Raw genomic sequence first — 22,901 nt, forward strand, 5'->3', positions numbered from 1 at the left:
ATTCTGCATAGAGAAAACACATCCTGCATGAAATTCACTGCTAAATGTGAATGCACAAAATTTAAATAGAAAGTAGAGTAGATTCTTTTACGCTTACCTCAAGGCATGGATGCAGTATATACACCGGGGCATATTCTTTCTGTCATATATGTCTGTCGTCTCTGGATAGAAAATCTACAGAATTACATGACAATATTTATTTATTTTTCAGGAAAGGAAGAAAACTGATTTAATAAATTTGTATAGGTACAATTTGGGATGTTGTACAATCTCTGTACTAATATTATAAGTATAAGAATATGAGGTATATCGTTCTGAACTGAAACTACAATGGTTGCCTTGGAGCTGTGATGTCACCGACCCATATAGGGAAAGGGCCAATCCCTATGTAAGGCAGAAGCATGTTGTAGCGGCCAATACATGAGCTATACTGGGTTATATTTAGCCGTGTGGCTTCCCCGTCCCATTAGAGCTGTATCAGGAATGGCCAGAAAAACAAGCATGAACATACACAGACATATAATAAAATGATGGTAATATTAGTTATTCAGCAAAGAATGTCAAGCCACAGCAGACCTTTATTACTTAAAAGTATAGGAAATTCAATTTGCTTGTCTAACTTGCTAAAATGAAAAAAGTGAATTGAATTGTGGAATTTATTAGTGCGTCTTATTTCTCATCAATCAACAGACAAATTCAGGTGTTGAGCATGTAATTTGTCAAGTACAAGTATTTGCCTATAAAGCCATATAGCAAGATATGTGTTGGTAGCAATACTTTGACATGTCAATTACCTTCGGAAGCCCTATCTCTGACATTGCGTTCAGCCACTGGATAATGTTGTCTGTGTGTCTGAAGTGAAGGCCAGTTGCCTGCAATATACAAAAGTCAAATACAGAATAAATAAAGTAGAACATAACACATATCAAACACGTCCAAGTGGAAAATATATGCTAAAGGGGTAAATTGATATTTTTAGAACTGCAGTTTTCTAAAACAGGCAATGAATGAGCAATGCAGTTTTACCCTCAAGCTATAGCACAGGTGCAGACACACCTTTGTCCTGAAGGTGAATTGTTAAAGAAAACAGTTTTATTACATGTCATTTTAGTCGGCTGTCTTTACATGAAACGGATACCAAATTTTTTTTTTTTTTTTTCATTATGACCAATTACATTGTATCTGGTCTGTTCACGGTCGTATATCTTCTTCAGTGAAACGACTTTTGGGCTGAAAAAGTTTCCAAGTTTGGCAAGATAGACTCCATTCCTCAGACCTTCCTCTAGCTCAGTGGTGGGTGGTAAGTCTTCCCCCAGGCATGCCTCCATCCATCTGCAAGGGACAGAACATTCAACTGAAACATTTTCCACAACAGCATTGACCTTATTTACAATACAAGTTCATCAATTTCTCATATACACATATCTTGTGGAGGATGATTTTTACTATTGTAAGTCTTAGACACAAATGTCTAGCCAGTGATACCAGTTTCAATCTGGGCTAACAATTATCCATATCAACCCATAGATCTATGGTTCCTGTCCATGTTTCAAATGAGCGGTGGGCATGCCCTAATGGAAGTACAGTAGGAGGGGGATAGCCAATGACAGACCTGCAGACACACAAGTGAAGGCAGCCTTCAGTTCCCTATTAGGTCAGTCTAGCTGCTGATTGGTCCTACCCTAAAGTCCATTGCTGAGAGCCGCTGGCTCCCCTGCACAGCCTGGAAAAGGAGCCAAAAGAAAGTGGAACAGATGGGCGGTGCTAGTAGGGGTTTTGGAGAATTTTTTTTATAGTAAATCAGCCTGAAACAACTTTTTGTATATTTAGAGTATAATACACTGGCACATTCTAGTAGGCAAAATATGACGATCCAATTGACAGAAAGACCCGGGAAATCCCCAGGTACAGAGCATTCTGGACAACACGTCCCATACCAGTATTACACTTTCTGGAAATAAACACTATTTTAAGCCAGTCCATGAAGAAAATAAATAAAACCTGCAGAACAATTTATCTCACTGGGCCAAAATTACAAACTCATTGTTTACAGAAAAATACAGCGAATGTTGGCCATACTTATAAATATTGTATGTTGTTGTTTGTACAGTACTTTCCCAACAGCACGTCTGTGTGTGTAGAGAAATAGAGCTTGCTTTGGCTGCCTAGTGTCAGACAGTCTGACACACTCACCACTTATTTCTCAAACAGATGAGATGCACATCTCCCACTGCTAACTGTGCAATGTACAGACTCCAGACATATGTCTCACAAAACTGCAATTGTGCAAAATGTGGCAACTTCCAGCAAGAAAACAAGAAATTCTCAGTGGAAGAACAGCTCTAGGAAGCAGCAGGCCTCATTTTCTTGGCAGAAAGGTCCATCAAACGTAGATTAGGTTACACAGGTTCAGATTAGGGATGTACCGAATCCACTACTTTGGATTCGGCCGAACCCCCGAATCCTTCGCGAAAGATTCGGCCGAACCGAATCCTAATGTGCATATGCAAATTAGGGGTGGGAAGGGGAAAACATTTTTTAGTCTTGTTTTGTGACAAAAAGTCATGCAATTTCCCTCCCACCCCTAATTTGCATATGCAAATTAGAATCCGAATCCTGCTGAAAAAAGGCAGAATCCCGAACCGAATCCTGGATTCGGTGCATCCCTAGTTCAGATATCTGTATCCAGTCATATACACAATGAGCAGACACATACATTTCAGCTGCCTGGTCACGCTGTCCAGATTGTATAGCCACAATATAAAAATCACCTTTTAGTATAAATTAGAGAATGCTGAATAATTTGTGTATTTTAAATTATCTAGCTTTTTGTTCAGCAGCTCTCCAGTTTGGAATTTCAGCCGCTAACTGGTTGCTGGGTAAAAATTACTCTAGCAACCAGACAGTTGTGTTCATGAAAGACTGGAAGATGCACAAAGAGGAATAGAAGGAATAGAAAAATAAGTAATAAAAAGCAACATAATAATAAAATTGCCGCCTCAAAGAGCAATAGTTTTTTGGCTTCTTGGATCAGAAGAGAAAAGCAAATAACTCAAACACTATACAACATAAAAAGTTAATACAGATTAAAAAGTTGCTAAGAATTGGTCGTTCTATAACAAAAAGTTGAAACCACCCCCTTTAATAAGTTTACGGCTGTATTGCTTCTTTCAACCGTATACTTGTTTGGAGATTTACTGTAAACTGTATCAACTTTTTAACAATGTTTCTAGTTTGTGGGCAGTTGTACACCACAATTTATTGAGTAGGCTAGTGTACAGTCTCTCAAGTCCACATGTAAGGGGATTCAAACTTGATACATGTTTTTGTTTTTTTTGAAAAAGCCACAGTTTCTTTACAAACCATCTTGCACAAGGGTGTTTCCTGTCCAGCAATCCTGGAAGGGGGAGTGTGGAAATGAAAGACACACACAAAAACACTTTTTTTCCAGTTGTTGCTTTGGAAACCAGGCCAGTTTTTCAGATTGAGCTCATGCTAGAAGCAGATTCTTGGTCTGAGGGGGTCTAAGAGAGCCGAATACCACTTGAGGAATAGTAGAAGCTCTGCCAAACCATTGAGATGGAAAAGCTGTTTAGCCTGTGTATACAATGGTTAAGAAGAGATTGTGAAAGAGGTATGGGTGATCCTGAAGTCAAAAAAGCAAATTCCCACATAATCATGCAGGGAAACTGACTTTAAACGGCAAGTCAACCCCAAAATAAAAATGTGCCTAATAAAAGAAAACCTAATTCTAAGCAACTTTCCAATGTAAATGTATTAAAAATGTTCAGTGCTTTTAAAGTTATTAGTAAAAATAATTGCTATTGAAAGCAGTATTTGCTTAAAGGGGTGGTTCACCTTTAAGTTAACTTTTAGTATCTTATAAAATGGCAAATCATAAGCAATTTTTCAATTTGCCTTCATTTTTTCTTTATTATAGTTTTTGAATTGTTTTGTCTTCTTCTTCTGATGCTTTTCAGCTTTCAAATGGGGGTCGCTGACCCCATCTAAAAAAACAAATGCTACACATTTATTGTTACTTTTTATTAATTACTTTTCTTTCTATTCAGGCCTCTCCTATTCACATTCCATTCTCTTCAAATCAAATCTATGTTCAAATCAATGCATCGTTGCTAGGGTAGCTTTGACCTTAGCAACCCGATTGCAGAACTTGCAAACTGGAGAGCTGCTGAAAAAAAGCTAAATAACTCAAAAACCATAAATAATAAAAAATTAAAACCAATTGCAAATCGTCTCAGAATATCATTCTCTACACATCATACTAAAATTTAATTTAAAGGTGATCAACCCACTTAACTCCTGGCTGTTACTTTTTAAACAATGTTGCAAAAGTCTTGGTTCCCCAGCAAAGACAGGTCTGTTAATCAGCTGCCTTGTCTTACATTGTATCAACAGTCTTAGACAACAGGGCAGAGAATAGAAAGCAACAGACAAAACGTGCTTTCAATAGCAATATAGCTGTATATACAAATAATGTAAAAACCATAGAAAATCTGTAATGAATGTATATTGCAAAGTTGTTTAAAATTTATTAGGCAAAGAAAAATATTTTTTTATATACATTCCCTTTAAGGTACAAGTATGGGACCTGTCATCCAGAATGCTTGAGATTTTTCAGATAATGGTTTACATAATTTTTATCTTATTAAAATGAATGAATGAATTAATAATTAATATACTTAAAAAAGCTTTTTATGGGTGAAAGGTCCCCTTTAAGTCTACTAGAAAATCATGTAAACATTAAATAAACCCAATAGGTTGGTTTTGCTTCCAATAAGGATTAATTATATCTTAGTTTGGATCAAGTACAAGCTACTGCTTTATTATTACAGAGAAAAAGGAAATTATTTTTGGATTATTTGGATAAAATGGAGGCTATGGGCGTCTCCCATAGACTAGATTTTATCCAAATAATCCAAATCCGTAATTCAGAGCTTTCGGATAACGGGTTTCCGGATAACAAGTCCCATACCTATACACTTATCCTCCTTGCTTAGAAGGTTATAGGTTTGTAGGGCACCATCAATGATGTGATTCTGAGGTGCATTTGGAGCGATCTCTCCCACCAACTTTAATGCAAAGTGCCTAAAAGTGTCAGTATTGGTATTAATGGGTGTTTTCAGTACCACCAATTTCAAGAGTTTTACATTACAATCAACAGGAAGTGAAAGGAAACTATGATGGCAGAAAAAACAGATATGTGCCTTTTGCCTAAAGAGATTACCTGTTATCTGCTATGCAAATATGAACGCTATATCCCAACTGAAACTTGAATGGCAGCCACCATGACTACAAAGAAACTTATACAAAAAGGGGGGGTTGTGGGAGCACTCAAAGGCTTAGTTAAAATATGTTTAAGTACAATGGTGCAACTGATTTGGCCAATTAATCAATGGACATTCCCTAAGTCCCATCTTATAGGTAATTCAGTATAAATGCAAGTGCATATGTTTACAAAAACAAGGGTTTTTAGTTAGAAAGTTATGATCATACAGTTGATTCCAAGTCAAGGTAAACCCCATATGGTGGTCCCTAACTTATTTACCTCTGGTCAAAGGCTTGTACCTCTGCATAGTAGCATTACTTGTAATAAGTGTCTCCTGAACTTGGTTTCAGGCTGAGGGCTGAATCCTCCCCCACCTGAGAATAGGGTTGCCACCCGGCCGGTATTTTACCGGCCTAGCCAGTAAAATACCTGCCAAGGCCGGGGCCGGTATTACAAATTTACCGGCAATGTAGCTGCCGGTAAATTTGTAATACGATCAAAAGGAGCCCTCGGCCTGCCCCCAATCCCCTGCAACTTACCTTTTCTTTTGCCTCTTCTAGCATCGGCGGGTCTCCGTTGCGTGGCCCGCCCCTTTTGATGTCATGCCCCACCCCTTTTGACGTCACATCCCGCCCATTTGAGGCCCCGCCCCCCAGCAGCCGGTAAGAATTTTTATAAAAGGTGGCAACCCTACCTGAGAATTAAAATAGCCCCTGACATTTCAGATTCACAGAGGCCCAAACAGCCCCCACCAGCCCACTAAATACTGACTTTCTATGGGACATTATAGCAGCCCCTCTGGCATTTGCCAGAACCCACAGATTGCCAGTCCGGGCCTGTCCCCCACCACTGGCTTTTGCGGCTTTTAAGAAAGAGAGATTGCCCAAACTTGCAGCTTCTAGCTACAATACAATATACAAAAACGGGAGATGTGGGAGCACTCAAAGGCTAAGTTAAAATATGTTTAAGTACAATTTGGCCAATTAAACAATGCACATTCCCTGGTCCCCTGTCTCATAAGTAATTCAGTATATATGCAAGAGCATATTTTTTTTAAAAAAAAAACCAGGGGTTTTTAGTTACAAAGTTATGATTATAAAGTTGATAAGCCACCATACAACGTCAAAGCAAACCCCATACTATCACTGGAGGTAAACAACCTTGACGTGGTATGGTGGCTTATCAACTTTATGATCGTAACTTTGTAACTTTGTAGTGTAAACAGTTTAATTTAATAAATTAAAACTACATCATTAAAAATATTTCAAGGGATTCTGTCATGATTTTTATGAATTTCTATTCACGTTTCGTTCTCACCTAGAACTGAATTCCACAGCTAAACACTTTCATCAACCACCAGCAGAGCAAAACAGCAGACTGCAAATAACAAAATACATACTGACAACTGTAAATTGCTTTTAACTTAAAAATAAAGCTCTATGCCTGTGGCAAAAAATCAGTGGGTTCCCATTAGTCACCACAAGTATCTGTCATAAATAGAGTGGCAATAGTAGGGCAAATAAGGGTGTTTATACATGGCCCATGAAAGTTACACATGCTCTATCCTTCAAGGGGTTGCTCACCATTGCATTAACTTTTAGTATGATGTAGAGAGTGATATTCTGAGGTAATTTGCAATTGGTTTTAATTTGTTATTATTTGTTGCTTTTGAGTTATTTAGCTTTTTATTCAGCAGGTCTCCAGTTTGCAATTTCAGCAATCTGGTTGCAAGGATGAAAATGACCCTATAAACTATCAATCGGTTTGAATGAGAGACTAGAATATGAATAGGAGAGGGCCTGAATAGAAAGAGGAGTAATAAAAAGTAGCAAAGACAATTAATTTGTAGCCTTACAGAGCATTTTATTTTTAAGATGCCGTCAGTGACCCCCATGCAAAAGTTGGAAAGAGTCAGAAGGCACATCGTTCAAAGACATTACATAATAACAAATGAAGTCCAATTGAAAAGTTTCTTAGAATGAGCTATTTTACATATAGTAAAAGTTAACTTCAAGGTGAACCACCCCTTTAAGTTGCCTATACATTTGCAGATACCATAACATTATTCAGTCTTTTCTTGATTAAGGTTGTAACTAATTTCCTGGGTTTCCGGCACAAAATTTGTTTTCCTAATGCCATAGCTCTATCCCTCACCAAGCAGAATAGCGCTTGCTATATATTGTAAGAATGGAGCCTGTATTGTCCCTTTAAGCATGAAATCCCTTCAAAAAATGGCAGGACATATAGCATTGTCCCCGATTAACAACAATTTAGAAGACATTTAGATCTCATAAATATTTTGCTACCAAAAATAACTATTACTGCATTGCAAATAGAGAACGACTTTATGCTTGGATACAGAAGAGTGGCAAGGTAGAATACAGTAAACAGATCCCTGTATATTTTCATGTGGCATTTGCAACTTATCATGCGCCTGCCAATCAGTCTTACAGGTCAAGCATATCTTACCCAACCCTCATACTGTGAATGTCATACAAATACAGGAAAAGTGCAGTCTCTCCCATTTTGCTTAAAGGAGAACGCCACCCAAATAATAATACAAAACAAAGTTTTGCATAAAGAGAGAAAAAAAAAGCAATTGCCTTTTGAAATAACGTTAAATTCACTGCAAAATAGAATGTAATATTGGTATAATGCTTACACACACACATTCCGCTCATTCTGCAATTTTTTTAAATGACTAAAATAAAGGGCTACGGTCTGAACTGAAGTGAAAAGTTATGCGGCAATGTCAAATACATGTGCATTCTTTGCTCCTGAGATCTGGGAAACAGGGGATTGGGTTGTATATGAATAGGGAAGGGAGAACAACCCTAGAGGGTTTCACATGAAGTCATAACAAGACAAACCAGTTTCAAGCAAAACAACTAATTCACCCAACCTCATATTCAACTGTAAATGAACCAGACTCTTCAATCTGGCAGTTGCAATACCGGCAACGCTGAGATCTGCTCTAAACCAACCTTACCTCAAACATACATTCCTTTTCTTATGACAACAACCTTTAAGAACCTCATTTTGCTTTGGTTGAAGAACATTAAAGAAAACTTGCTCAGCGTTGAGCACTTTTACTATTGACTTCATTTTTTATTTTTAACTGTTCAAAAATATGGTCAGTTTTAGAACTTCATATGTCACTTGCATACTTATTAACCCTCACACCCAGCCCAGCAGTCCAAGATAACATCAAAAAGATATATTTTGTGCAATATATAGTTTTAAAACTGGTGTGCAAAATATATCTTTTTGGCTGGCTCAGAATAAGTGCTAAAGTATGTATTTTTGCACAATAGGGGTCATTTACATCTGTAAACACTGCTACATTAGTCAGTTCAGTGTAAAACCCCATACATTAAAGACACTTGCATCAACATGAAATCCCTTGCATTTCCATAATTGTTGATCACGGGTCCTGCTACCTTCTTCCTTTGCCGAATCAGGTGCTGCTGGTCCTATTAACACAGAGGAACTCTGGAGCTACTGACATTTGCAAACTAGTGTTAACATTTTTGGCCATGTCCATTTTGTGGTCACACCCCCTGGATACCACATCCATAGTAATACATTTGGCAGGCTATGGAAAATTTAAACAAATTTCTGGGGTTTTTATGGTCATATTTTATGTTAATTCAATTTTGCTAATAAAGGTGAAATTGTCCTTTAAACTGTAAATCTCAGATCTCCTAAGAGGCTTTCTTATCTTAAATAGTTACAATTGTATCAAAGTGCAGGTGGTTAGTATTCTGGGCTCTCTGCCAAAAAGCCTCATTTAAATTTTAGAAACTTTCTATTTTTTTCTCACGTCACTATAGAAGATCGAAGAGAAACTCGGGACATTTCCGTAAGAAACCGGGACTGCATGCTGAGTTGTCAAAATCCTGCAGAAAACTGAACAGTTGGGAGGTATGGAATAGGGTGCCCGTCAGTTTCACAGTGAACGCCACAAAGAACGTCAACGCAAGTGCATCCAATTCACATCAACGTGTGAGCATGATTGTACAAATTATAGCGCACAGGGTGCAACTGAATTAGTTTGGCGACTTCAACAATGCTGAATTTGTGTGGGGCGGAACCCACTGAATTGTGGGTAAAAAAAATGGGGATTGCATAATTTATGTGGGTGTGGACATAAATGACTAATTTGTATGCCAGCCTCAAAATGGGTACAAAAATAACGGTGACTTTTTAGATATACAAATTAAAGATTGCCTTTGCACTAATCTCCCTTAAACTGGCCATAGAAGTAAAGATTAGATCATACGAATCCTCGATTCGTAAGATTTTCGGACTGTGTGTGGAGAGTCCTGAATTTTTCGTCCCATGGAGATCGGTCGTTTGGACGATTGGACAGGTTAAAAGATTTCTGTCGGATGCCGATAATTTCTCTACATGTATTGCCGATCGGACGATTTTCAATTGGAGACTGTCACCAGCTTTGTCGGACATAACTTTCGTATGATTGCTGTAGGGGCAGAACATTGGCTGATCTGTTCGTTTACTACTTTATTTGATCTGAAAGGTTAGAGGCAGGTCTGGAGATGGGAAAGTCCAATCGAGGATTCGAACGATTGCATCTTTGCATCTATGGCCAGCTTTAATCTGAGTTGAAAAGTACAGCTTTCAATTTCAGACAGGTACATTGAACAGAGGTTGGCCCAAAAAAGCAAAAGCAGACATTTTCGGTTGGCCTCCGCAGAAGCTGTATTTTTCAGTGCAGATAAACAGAGCTGGGGAAGGGAGTGGATCCACTTCTTCCAGCCTGCAACCCCCCCTGCAAGCTAAGAGCAGCCAAGGCTCCATGTGTCTTGGTCCTAACTGCAGCTTCAGAATGGCTCATTCAAATCAAAATGGTAATATTCATTTTCATTATCCCCAGAAAGTACACAGAATGTATTTATTTACTGCACATTCTCTTATATAGACACCCCACTGTCACTTTTCATAAAGCAATCTTTATTGCATAGCACCACATTGTCAAGCATTTTTCAGTTTCCCAAAGAACACTGCAAAACAAAACTCCCTGAGATCATCGATTGCTGGGAATAACATCAGGGGGTCAGGCTTCCTGAAATGCTTTAGAGACAACAACTGCACATATAACAGGAAGTACTTGAAGATGAGGAAAGTGAAGAAGGTCAGAAGTAGGAAACCAGGGTTGCAACTCTATTCTCAAGGGATCACTACAGGAAAAGAGAAATGGCTATGGAAAGATCAATCCTATTCTGACCTACAGTACATTACTCAATGAAGTTTTAACCATGCTAGAGAGGATTCAAGCCAAAATCTGCCCCCCCCCCATAATGAAAGAAAATGCAATGCTCGATTGAACTCAGGCTTCTTCTCAAGGATGTTGGTGGGCTTCCTTGTATGATCTGCCAGCTTCAAGTGCTTCCACAATATTTCTATTAACAGACCTGGAGGAGAACTGATGACTTCTTTACTGGTTCAACAGTCAGAACAAAAAAAAACACTGCTTTCAATTTGCAATACATGTTGAAACCATTACCCCTATATACATTAATTAAAAATGTTTAAAGTTGCTTAGAACTACATTTTTGTTGGTTTTGTCTGACGGACCCCTTTAAACCCAACCATAAGGCAGTTTTCTGCTTTGTTGCGGAAAAGCTTAATTAAAATGCAGGAACACTGGCCAATGAGAATTCTACTGACCAAAAACTGACTTATAGATTCAGATTCCCTTTAAATAAAAAATATTCATGGTTGGTTTCACTCATTTCAGTTTGTATATTCTACACAACACTTTGCATTGTTACTTTTATAAATATGCAATGGTTGTGATTTGTGTTGTAAGGCACAAAACTAAAACTATAGGTTGCAAGGCCACTGTCACAGGGTTCATTTCCATTTATGAACAGACTATAAAGCAATGGAATTTTTTTATTGCAAGCTCAAGAAAGTGTACTAAAAGTTACCTTCCTTTATTATAAGGTTGTCCTATTTTGCAGCTACAGGTATCTGCATGTAAGAAAAGCCATCAAACCTCTTGCTTCTAAACAGAGGTAACATTTTTGTAAGATATGAAAGTTGCCTTCCTGATTATATTAATATTATTATCCTTTATATAGCGCTGACATATTGTTTACCAATATTGTTTTACATTCACATAAGTCACTACCACAGTGGAGCTTACAATCTAAAGTGCCTATTGCATTCACACACAAAGTGGGGTCAATCTTATCAAAGTCCAATCATCATTCAAGTAAGTTTTTGGAGTGTGGAAGAAAACCAAAGGAGAACATGCAAACTCCTTTCAGCTAATGCCCAGGCTGGACCCCATCACTGTAAGGCAGAAGCGCTAACCACAAATGAAAAACATTTTTAAATAAAAACATTTCCAAAAATTACTTTACAGACATTTTTATACTGAACTATCACAAAAATTATATTTAATGTGAGCTTCCCCCATGGATGTAAGAACCTTTGTAAACATAGTCATTTATGAATTCTACACCATTCCTGAAATAATAAATTCAATGTTGCCTTTTCAGCAATGTGTCTGTCAAATACATTGGTGTGTGTGTGTGCTCCCTTTCCCTAGACATTAGTTTTTCTTAGTTGTAACTGTTTCAAAGTAACTCCAACGCAAAGCTAGAACAGACAGTAGAGAGACAGACTGCTGAGAGAGGCATAGTGAAAGGCAACTTGATTATTTCAGAGATGGTACAGAATTTTGTATTTATTATATTTAGTTTCTTATTGGCATGAGATGAAGCTTTATTTCCATAATACTTCCACTTTAAAGGGATATTGTCATGGGGAAAAAAAAGTTATTTTTTCAAAATGCATCAGTTAATAGTGCTGCTCCAGCAGAGTTCAGCACCGAAATCCGCAATTATATTTAGCCACATGTCAGATTTCAAAATTAGACATATTGTTAGTTTCCCAGCTGCCCCAGTCATGTGACTTGAGCTCTGATAAACTTCAGTCACTTTTTACTGCAAGTTGGAGTGATATCACCCCCCCCCCCAGCAGCCTTACAACAGAATAATGGGAAGGTAACCAGATAACAGCTCCTTAACACAAGCTCCCTGGTAGATCTAAGAACAGCACTCAATCAGGGCCGGAACTAGGGGTAGGCACAGTAGGCACGTGCCTAGGGCGCAAATCCTGGAGGGCGCCAGGCACGTACCTTTCTCCGCTTCCTACCCCTAGTCCGGCTGAGTGCGCTCCTCTCCTCTGCAGTCCTGCATGCTGTTTGTGCGCATGCGCACGCGTACAGGAGGGGAGGAGGAGAGCATACCGGAAGGGGGTGACGGGTCAATCAGTGCGCATGCGCGTGTACTTCCTGCGCGAGCGGTGGAAGGGGCGCCACGGCTGGCTGAGTTGCCTGGGGCGCCTGGCCGGCATGGCCCGGCCCTGCACTCAATAGTAAAAGCCAGGTCCCACTGTGACACATTCAGTTACACTGAGTAGGAGAAGCAACAGCCTGCCAGAAAGCAGTTCCATCCTAAAGTGCTGGCTCTTTCTGAAAGCACATGACCAGGCAAAATGACCTGAGATGGCTGCCTACATACCAATATTGCAACTACAAAAAAAATACACTTTTTGGTTCAGGTTCAAATTTTATATTATAGAGTGAATTATATTCAGTGTAAACAGTGTAATTTAGAGATAAAAACGACTTCATAAAAATCATGACAGAAACCCTTTAAGAGAAATAATTTCGAAATTGATTTAGGTCTATTTCTTTATCTGGTCTTACGTCTGTTATGGTGAAATTTCCCACTTCCCACTAAACAAAGATAAAGAATGAAAACTGGCAGCAAATAAACAAAGAAGAGAAGATGCCACTATATCTGTAGGCACAAACATTTAAACTTTTTTTTTAGAGTTTCTGTTAACCCATTCACAGACTGAGTTATCTGTGCTGTGCAATGTATTATACCAGAATATAACATTCCTTTATTCAGTAAAATGATCCATTAAAATATAACTGCATTGGAGTTTCTAGGACAGCAAACAGGCATCCACATAATTTCTGGACTTTAGACTGAGCGGCCATAAACTGCTTTGGAACCCCCCTTTGTAGTCACTGCCTTTAGAAGATGTAATTATATAACTATGTATTATTACAATGTAATTCCGACGCATGCTTAAATTAAGGTATCAGTCTAGGTTTTATTAAGACACAACTCTTCCACCATCTTAGCCTCAGTGATTCTCCCATGTGTTCTGGTGCATCAGGGCTCCCCGAGGCTCTGTAATTTGAAAAAGTAGTTACACAGAGAACGGGAAAAAAAAGTGTGCTGTACTCTTGGATCCCATGGGCACCATAAAAAAATAATCAGAATTCAATTAAACTGGAAAAGGAATGCTAGTTGTGTCAGGTAGGGATCACTCAGGACACCAAAGAGAATGTTCCACACCTGACCGTGCCAGTTGCAATCTAAGTCATATATTAGGTCAGATTGACCATTAAGACATTTATTTTACATTTGCTACAGACATAAGCAGTTACGGACTGCCACAGCAGGAATTATTCATGTTTTTTTTATGCAACAGTCAAATATTATTGAGTTAGAAATAATAATGGCTTTCACCTGTAGCACTGAAAACAGCTGGGAGAGAAAAACTAAGAAATATCAAACATGATATTTCTGAGGATTTAGGCTCTGGGTCACTGGGATCATACATAACCCCTTGTTTATTCAGTTTCAGTTTGAGAAAGTGACTGAACACTTATTCTGGCATATCTTTACAGGGAGGCACAATATGATATTTGAGGAACTGGCCTGAAAAGCTCTCTTTCACAACAGGGTGTAAATGCCACATCCCTGTTGTGCAACACTCATACTCCCCTCCTGCATAGGTAATGAGAGGAGGACATACAGGTAATCTGACTTTACACAACTCTAGATCCAGCAAATTGTGAGCTTCCAGTTCTCTTGGGCTGTATATTTAAGCGGGCCATATATGCAAAGATCCGATCGAAAGTTATGTCCGACAAAGCTGGTGACAGTCTCACACTGAAAATCGTACAATCGGCAATACACACAGAGAAATTATCGGCAGCCGACAGAAATCTTTTTACCTGGCCGATTGACCAAACCACCGATCTCCGTGGGACGAAAAATATCGCGACTCTCCACACACGGTCCGAAAATCATATGAATCAGGATTTGTACGATCAGATCTTTGTGTCTATGGCCAGCTTTATTCTCCAACTTGCCTCAGGGGAAACACTTACTGGGTAATGTCTATAGTGTATTTGAATGTCACTTGTGAAGCTGTGGAATTATCTTCCAGAATTGGCTATACTAGCAAATATAAACATATACAGTGGTGTGAAAAACTATTTGCCCCCTTCCTGATTTCTTATTCTTTTGCATGTTTGTCACATTTAAATGTTTCTGCTCATCAAAAACCGTTAACTATTAGTCAAAGATAAAATAATTGAACACAAAATGCAGTTTTTAAATGAAGGTTTACGTTATTAAGGGAGAAAAAAAACTCCAAATCTACATGGGCCTGTGTGAAAAAGTGATTGCCCCCCTTGTTAAAAAATAACTTAACTGTGGTTTATCACACCTGAGTTCAATTTCAAAGGTTATAAGGCCATTTCTAAAGCTTTGGGACTCCAGCGAACCACAGTGAGAGCCATTATCCACAAATGGCAAAAACATGGAACAGTGGTGAACCTTCCCAGGAGTGGCCGGCCGACCAAAATGACCCCAAGAGCGCAGAGACAACTCATCAGAGAGGCCACAAAAGACCCAGGACAACATCTAAAGAACTGCAGGCCTCACTTGCCTCAATTAAGGTCAGTGTTCACGACTCCACCATAAGAAAGAGACTAGGCAAAAACGGCCTGCATGGCAGATTTCCAAGGCGCAAACCACTTTTAAGCAAAAAGAACATTAAGGCTCGTCTCAATTTTGCTAAAAAACATCTCAATGATTGCCAAGACTTTTGGGAAAATACCTTGTGGACCGACGAGACAAAAGTTGAACTTTTTGGAAGGTGCGCGTCCCGTTACATCTGGCGTAAAAGTAACACAGCATTTCAGAAAAAGAACATCATACCAACAGTAAAATATGGTGGTGGTAGTGTGATGGTTCAGGACCTGGAAGACTTGCTGTGATAGATGGAACCATGAATTCTACTGTCTACCAAAAAATCCTGAAGGAGAATGTCCGGCCATCTGTTCGTCAACTCAAGCTGAAGCGATCTTGGGTGCTGCAGCAGGACAATGACCCAAAACACACCAGCAAATCCACCTCTGAATGGCTGAAGAAAAACAAAATGAAGATTTTGGAGTGGCCTAGTCAAAGTCCTGACCTGAATCCTATTGAGATGTTGTGGCATGACCTTAAAAAGGCGGTTCATGCTAGAAAACCCTCAAATAAAGCTGAATTACAACAATTCTGCAAAGATGAGTGGGCCAAAATTCCTCCAGAGCGCTGTAAAAGACTCGTTGCAAGTTATTGCAAACGCTTGATTGCAGTTATTGCTGCTAAGGGTGGCCCAACCAGTTATTAGGTTCAGGGGGCAATTACTTTTTCACACAGGTTTGGATTTCTTTTCTCCCTAAATAATAAAAACCCATTTAAAACACTCATTTAAAAACTGCATTTTGTGTTTACTTTTGTTATCTTTGACTAATAGTTAAATGTGTTTGATGATCAGAAACATTTTGTGTGACAAACATGCAAAAGAATAAGAAATCAGGAAGGGGGCAAATAGTTTTTCACACCACTGTAGCTTCAAGGAAGGGTTGAATGCCTTTTTAGTGAGGAAATCGCCTTGAAAAGTGCAATTCTAATCTTACTTTAAGGCTAATGACAACCTTTTGGCTACAAGGACGTGATATTTATGTGCACAGAAGTTTCATTTCCTTCTGAAAAATAAAAATGGTCTAATATTGAATGAAATAGTATTGTCATGACAATCTGCAATTTTTTAGCAAATGGAAGTGGTTTCACTTCCTCACATGCAAGAGACTTGTCAGCCCCCACTGCAAACTTTGAGTCACAACTCACAACCCATAGTCATTTTCACAGAGGCTTAAGTATACATTCTTGGAACTACAGAGAATGCAGAAATCCAACTGCTGAAAGTATCTAAAGGTAAAGATGCATGGCCTAGGTCACTAATGTCCAACTTATTACTCGTAGTGCGGCACTTATTTCTCATGCATCGTATTCAAGGGCCCGAATGTATTAAAATGATGGTTAGCAGACTGGGGCTATAAAACCCCTTTAAAGGGCCACATCTGGCCCGAGGGTCTCTAGCAGGACAGCCCTTATCTAGGATAAGGTGTTGCATGGTATTTACTGAACAGCAGCAACAAAAAGACTGTCTTGTCCAATTAGGAAAACATGAGACTGGTCAATTCCTGCATTAGAAAAAGTCAACATTTCATCTGGCCTTCAAGGCCCGTGAATGGGGAATTGTAAAACACTTGATTTTATGCTAAACTTTTAACTTTGTAAAACAAAATGACAACTCATGAAATTAAAAATTTAAATTTAGATAGGATTTTTCTGTAAATTTAATTTAACACTTTTCATAAGATGATGTATTTAAAATATTTTTGAGTATATTTTAAGTACTCCAAAAATGTCAATGATACAGCCTATCTATAGAAAGAAGCTTTGTTACAGGCATCACCGAGAAAACCAGAACTTAAGACACATTTCACAATTTAAGGGAGAATCCATTCCAGACCAAGAATGTTTTCTGCTGACTAGACTTATACCATGAACTTATTCCAGACATTTCCATGGTGAAAGCCAAAACTCCTTCATCGTCAGAGTAAAGTAACTTGTTATTACAAAAAAATAAATGGTAGAAAGAAACGATAAAATTCTGCAAACAATTACCAAATATTTACACAAAAAAATGAAAAGCAAACAAAGAATAACTAGTATATAAATTCCCTGGAAAAATGTAGGCCCATGGGGCCTGTTCATAGTGACATATATACTCATTTATTCATGGTTTGGCTCCATCAATCATAATGGAAACTGAAAAATTTGGAGAAATACTCAATAAGCTGTGAATTTGTTCTGGAAGGCCAAGCTATATCATTTTAAACAACAAAACAAATCGGCCAACAATTTTGCAAAGGAAAACTGCAGAAACAAATATAATTGTGCAAGGTGAAGTAGTCTGAACAACAAAGTGCAAGTTACAAAGATTTGTCAGGTTTGTACCTGCTCAGGATTATCTGCTAATTAATGTAGTAAACTGGAATGGTATCTAAACTATGGTGGATAGATAAGACTGTTTAGACATTGGTATATTCCCACTGAACAATGCACCGTGTTTATCAAGGGCAATTAATTTACATTACAAGCCAATTTGGTCAGCTGAAGCAGGCATAGTTCCCATTTTTATCAGGAGAAAAGTTTGGATTGGAGAGACTCCAGTAAAGTTTGGATTGGAGAGACTCCAGTAAATGAACAGCATTATCTAAAAATTAAATAAGCTTTGGTTTATTTGGTTTTTCTTGATATCCAAACTGGAGAAAATCTGTATTTAACTCTGTATTTATACATAAAATGCTAATCATAAATCGGAAAGATAAGATCTTTAGGCCCCAGGGCCAATAATTAGATCCTTTGCAGACCAGTCTGGAGAGGAACACATAAATAGTCCAATTCAGTCCTTGGCCAACAGGGTTTTCAAACTCTCTGATCCACAGTCAGATATCAGTTGGACAGACTGACGTTGTGGCCCCACTCACGGGTCAATAAACTGCCTACTCAGTCTGGAATGGAAAAGTCAGCAGTTTATATTTCCTAAAATTGGTCAGATTTACTTAGTATTGTGCAACAAATTAGGTTTCCCAACTATTGTAAACAACTGCTACTGTAACTTTAAAACAGCATAAAATTCACTTTTTCAGATTAAACTACACATTTGGAGGCTGGTGGTAGAAGATCACAAAAGCAGTTAACAGAGACACTTGCCTGAATGGAAAATAAAAGTGAGATTTACCGGTAAATGATTATTTCTAAAAATTCATGAAAGTATCTTATAGAACTAACGGGGCCTTTGGCTATATGTTTGATTTCAAAAAGGGGTCCTGAGACCAGCTGATGGCATGAAAGGCAAATCTTTTTCAGCCTGCCATAAAGTGCCCAAAACGTTCCCAGTCGTCTCCCAATAACAAATGGTATTTGCCTGAAAGTACCTACTAGCGTTTTCTGCCCCAAAATGAGCGCTTTCAAGCTTAATAGCACAACTGCTTTAGGGACCCTTTCACTGAATTGTAGTAAAAGACATAGAAATAGCATTTGAAATGAGTTAGCCTATGACAGTTGTGAAGCTATCCCTATTTGAACAAGCAGGAGGAAGGGACTCTTTAGAGTAGCTTACAATTATTTTACCCTTTCAAAGATGTTTTCTACGAGTAAAGGTGGCCATAGACGTAGAGATCCGTTCGTTTGGAAAAGTTGCCAAATGAGCGGATCTCTCCCCGATATGCCCACATTGAAGAAGGCGATATTGTGCTCATCTGATCGTGGGCCCTAGGGCCCAACGATCGGATCAAAATGAATCTGATACAGGCGGTTAGATCATGGGACCGCATAGATGCGGCCATGATCAGACGGGATTTTTTAACCTGCCCGATCGAGGTGTGGCAGACTTTTGGCCAGATATCGATCGGGGAAGCCCGTCTGATGGCCCCCACACAGTCTGTCGGCAGCTTTTGCTGGCTTAAGGGACGTCCTTGCTAATACAGCTGCATACATATCTGCCACTGTTCTAAATGGCAGCATGCTGGTAGTAACATATTCAATAGAAAGTCAGCACTTGAGTTGTGACCAGAGAGGCCATTAAGCCAGTCTCTAAGCAACAAAGAAGCAAGAATAAACAGAGAGAGATGAGCAGTGGCAGCAGCAGTAGCAATGGGAGGTGAGTCACATCCTGTGGATATCACTTCATCTCTCCTTCTCAGACCTAACACTTCCTCTTCTCTCACTACAAATGAGCAGCACAACGTACCGTACCAAACATGGCATTCCGAATGCACCTTCTCACTGCGCTGTTGCAGAATTGTGCCTGGTAGCCGGATGCACACCTTCTAGTTGTTAGATGCAGCTCTTAAATAGATTTGGTACCTTCTAAATGAGTTTTAGCTTGAGCTAGAGATAACAGTTTGCAGTTGGTCTTCACTTTTTGTTTTTTGAATTAATTAGCTTTTTGTTCAACAGCTCTCCAGTTTAGAATTTCAACAAGTATCTGTTGGCAAATGTCCAGGTTACCCTAGCAACCAGGCAACAGAACGATATAAAATGTAACAATAAAAAAGGTAGCAAGGGGGACAGTGACCCCCTTTTTAAAGCTTAAAAAAAGATAAGAAACAGGCAAATAATTAAAAAAAAAAAACCTATTGGGCATAAAACATGCAGATCAATTGAAAAGTGGCCATTCTAGAACATACTAAAAGTTAACTTGAAGGTGAACTAACCCTCGTGAGCCACATTTAAATGTAAAAAGAGTTGGAGAGCAACACAAGCATGTAAAAGTCCATGGGGATGTCAAATAAAGGATGTGATTGGCTGTTTGGTAGCCCCTATGTGGACTGGTAGCCTACAGGAGGCTTTGTTTGGCAGTACACCTGGTTTTTATACAACCAAGCCAGGAATTCAAAAATAAGCACCTGCTTTGAGGCCACTGGGAGCAACATCCAAGGGGTTGGAGAGCAACATGTTGCTCACAAGCTACTGGTTGGGGATCGTTGCTTTAGGGCAATGCAGTAAATTAATTTGCAACATGTATGGCCTCTGGGAAACCAACTCTTTCTTACAATAACAATGCCGTATGCAAGGTGTGACACAACAACACGCAGTGCAGTCTAGTTTGTGTCCGATGTTACTGAAGCCTGTACTGCTAAATCTCTATGTGGCTCCAGTGATGTAACTACCATACAGCAGAACCCACAGAAAGAGAGGGGTGCCCAACAGGGTCTGCTGTATGGTAGTCGCCCTCACAAAAGAAGTAAAATTCGATGCAAGTAAGCCTGCCACAGACATGCAAATAGCCAATGGGAAGGGGACAAACAGGTGGGAGGGTCATCATGTGTCCTGTCATTATCTTTTTTTTTTTTTAGTCTATTTAAACAAACAAAAAAGGAAGAACAAATACATACTGATTAGAAAGGCGTAGTTTACTTGGTGGTAGGTCCAGTTTAAAGATCAATTAAACTCACATGTAAGGGCTAGTCCACACGGGGAGATAGCGACGCGTTTGCGGTCGCGGCGACCGGCGCAGGCGACAGTTTTGTATGGGCGCCTATGTAAAAACGCCTGTGCTAACCACACGAGGCGATGCGCTTTTCAACAGTCGCCTGAAAATGCCTCGCCAGGCTTTTTCAGGCGACTGTTGAAAAGCGCATCGCCTCGTGTGGTTAGCACAGGCGTTTTTACATAGGCGCCAATACAAAACTGTCGCCTGCGCCGGTCGCGGCGACTGTCGCGGCGCTTTGTCGCCGCGACCGCAAACGCGCCGCTATCTCCCCGTGTGGACTAGCCCTAAATGTAATGCTCATGTAATGCACACAGATAAATGTAATGCTCAGTGGGATGCCATTAAGTGGCAACAGATTATTGTCATTATTTAAAGGCAGCTGCATTCCCCTAGACCAGAGGTCCCCAACCTTTTTGGAGAGCAACATGTTGCTCACGAGCTACTGGTTGGGGATCACTGCCCTAGACAGTGGAATAAAGTCATAAAAAAACAAAAGAGCAATATAGCAGTCACACTATTACTAGCACAGAGTGGAAGACTGTCATTCAAGTCTAGCAAAGATGTAGAGTACATGGTCCGTATGAGCAGGGACCGGACCATTTCTTTAAGGGCAAGGGTACTAAGATTCTTTGCCTATATGTAGTTGAAGAGTGTTTCCCATCAATGTGAACAGGAGTGAGAAGTTTGAGTGTGTATATTGTCGGGATGCACCGAATCCACTATTTGGGATTCGCTGAAACCTTGGTGAAAGATTCGGCCGAATACCAAACCGAATCTGAATATGCATATGCAAATTAGGGGCAGGAAAGGAAAAAATACTTCTTTAGTGACGAAAAGTCACGTGATTTTCCTACCCGCCCCTAATTTACATATGCAAATTAGTATTCGGATTCGGACAGGCACAAGGATTCGACCGAATCCTGCTGAAAAAGGCCGAATTGCGAACCAAATCCTGGATTCGGTGCATCCCTAGTATATTGCTTTATTGGGTTTAGCTGCAAACACTAATCACGTATTTTTATTATTTACACAGCTGTGAATTATATGGTAGCTTCATCTAAATAATGGGCTATGAATTTATAGGGACTGAATTTTCAGCTTAGGGAGGAAGCAGGGAACTATATCATTTAAATTGCATATTTAAAAAAATTTCCTGCTGAATTAACCCATTAAAAAACATATGAATTCTTAAGTATGCATTACTTACTAATCATCAAGCTACACTGATTTTAAATAGGTCCACCACCCAAAAACTGCCTTTGCATAGCGAAAGAATATGTCATTCTAAGCAACTTATTACATTCATTAAACATTTTCAGTAATAAAGTTATTAGTAAAAGTAATTGGTATTAAAAGGAGCATATGTGACTGTTTATATTCTCTGCACCCCTGTCTGACTCCTGAAACAATGTTGCAAGGCAGCAGGTTAACTGACCTGGAGGTAGGGTTGCCAACTTTTCTGGAAAAAATACTGGCCTTCCTATATTTTTATGGATTTTCCCTATGAATAACATTGGCATCAAGCAACATTTTTACCAGCCAGGCCGGTAAAATACCGGCCAGGTGGCAACCCTACCTGGAGGAGACCCGATTCTTGTTACATTGTTTCAAGAGTCAGGCCCAGAGAACACAAACGGTATAAACAAGCATGGTTCTCATTGCAAATAAAATTCTAAATTATTTTAAAGCCATTGCAAAACTTGAATTAAATTGGAAGGTTTCTTTCATAAGACAGAAAAACAGTGTTTGGGTGGAGAACCTCTTTAAATATGCCTATATGCTTTAAGAACACTAATGTATTTTCCAGACAGCCAAGTCCTACAAATACACATATTTAGAGGACTATGTTTAAAAAAAATGGATGCAGCTTCAAGAAAAATGACGAAATATTAATGTATTTAGAGTTGGAGCAAATTCCATATAGATGACATAAACCAGACTTTAAAACAAAATTAGTCTGCAGCGGTGTAGGCATTTCCTCCTTCACGCAGGGCTATGGCAGTTAGTAAGAAATATGTTAAGGGGCTTACTTCACCAAGAATATGTCCTTTGTAAAACCAAAAACCAAAGCAAATAAAAATAGAACTGTGACTAATGGTGTTTATAATGAAAAAAAATCACTGGTGTTGACGCTGCATCTATCTCTGTCATTATTCACATGACTTTATCCTGGATAATCAGAAGGTTTGGCCACCACCTACATTTAAAACCTACAAACATTGAGTCAGTGTGCCAGTTAGTATGGACAAAGAACTATACGTTTAGGCCATGTTTTTAAAGTTCTGTAAAAAGTCGTAGGCCAAAAAAGGTAAGAAAAGGGGTGTAAAATAAATTGGATATTTATAAACATTTATAGTCGTTGCACATAAATTGA

The 22,901-nt window shown here is 39.0% G+C and overlaps 1 protein-coding gene across 2 annotated transcripts in view; it reads right to left on the minus strand.

The window, feature by feature from the left end:
- The window catches only part of iqgap1.L (IQ motif containing GTPase activating protein 1 L homeolog), a 93,482-nt gene that overhangs the window by 52,216 nt on the left and 18,365 nt on the right, over window positions 1-22,901 (minus strand). For both annotated transcript variants that reach the window (XM_018250835.2, NM_001089121.1), the window contains 3 exon segments: window positions 1,176-1,332; window positions 795-872; window positions 98-174 (listed from right to left, as the gene is read on the minus strand). In XM_018250835.2, the coding sequence (XP_018106324.1) occupies window positions 98-174; window positions 795-872; window positions 1,176-1,332 (312 nt within the window).

Source organism: Xenopus laevis, chromosome 3L (assembly GCF_017654675.1).
Source record: "Xenopus laevis strain J_2021 chromosome 3L, Xenopus_laevis_v10.1, whole genome shotgun sequence".
Classification (NCBI taxonomy): domain Eukaryota; kingdom Metazoa; phylum Chordata; class Amphibia; order Anura; family Pipidae; genus Xenopus; species Xenopus laevis.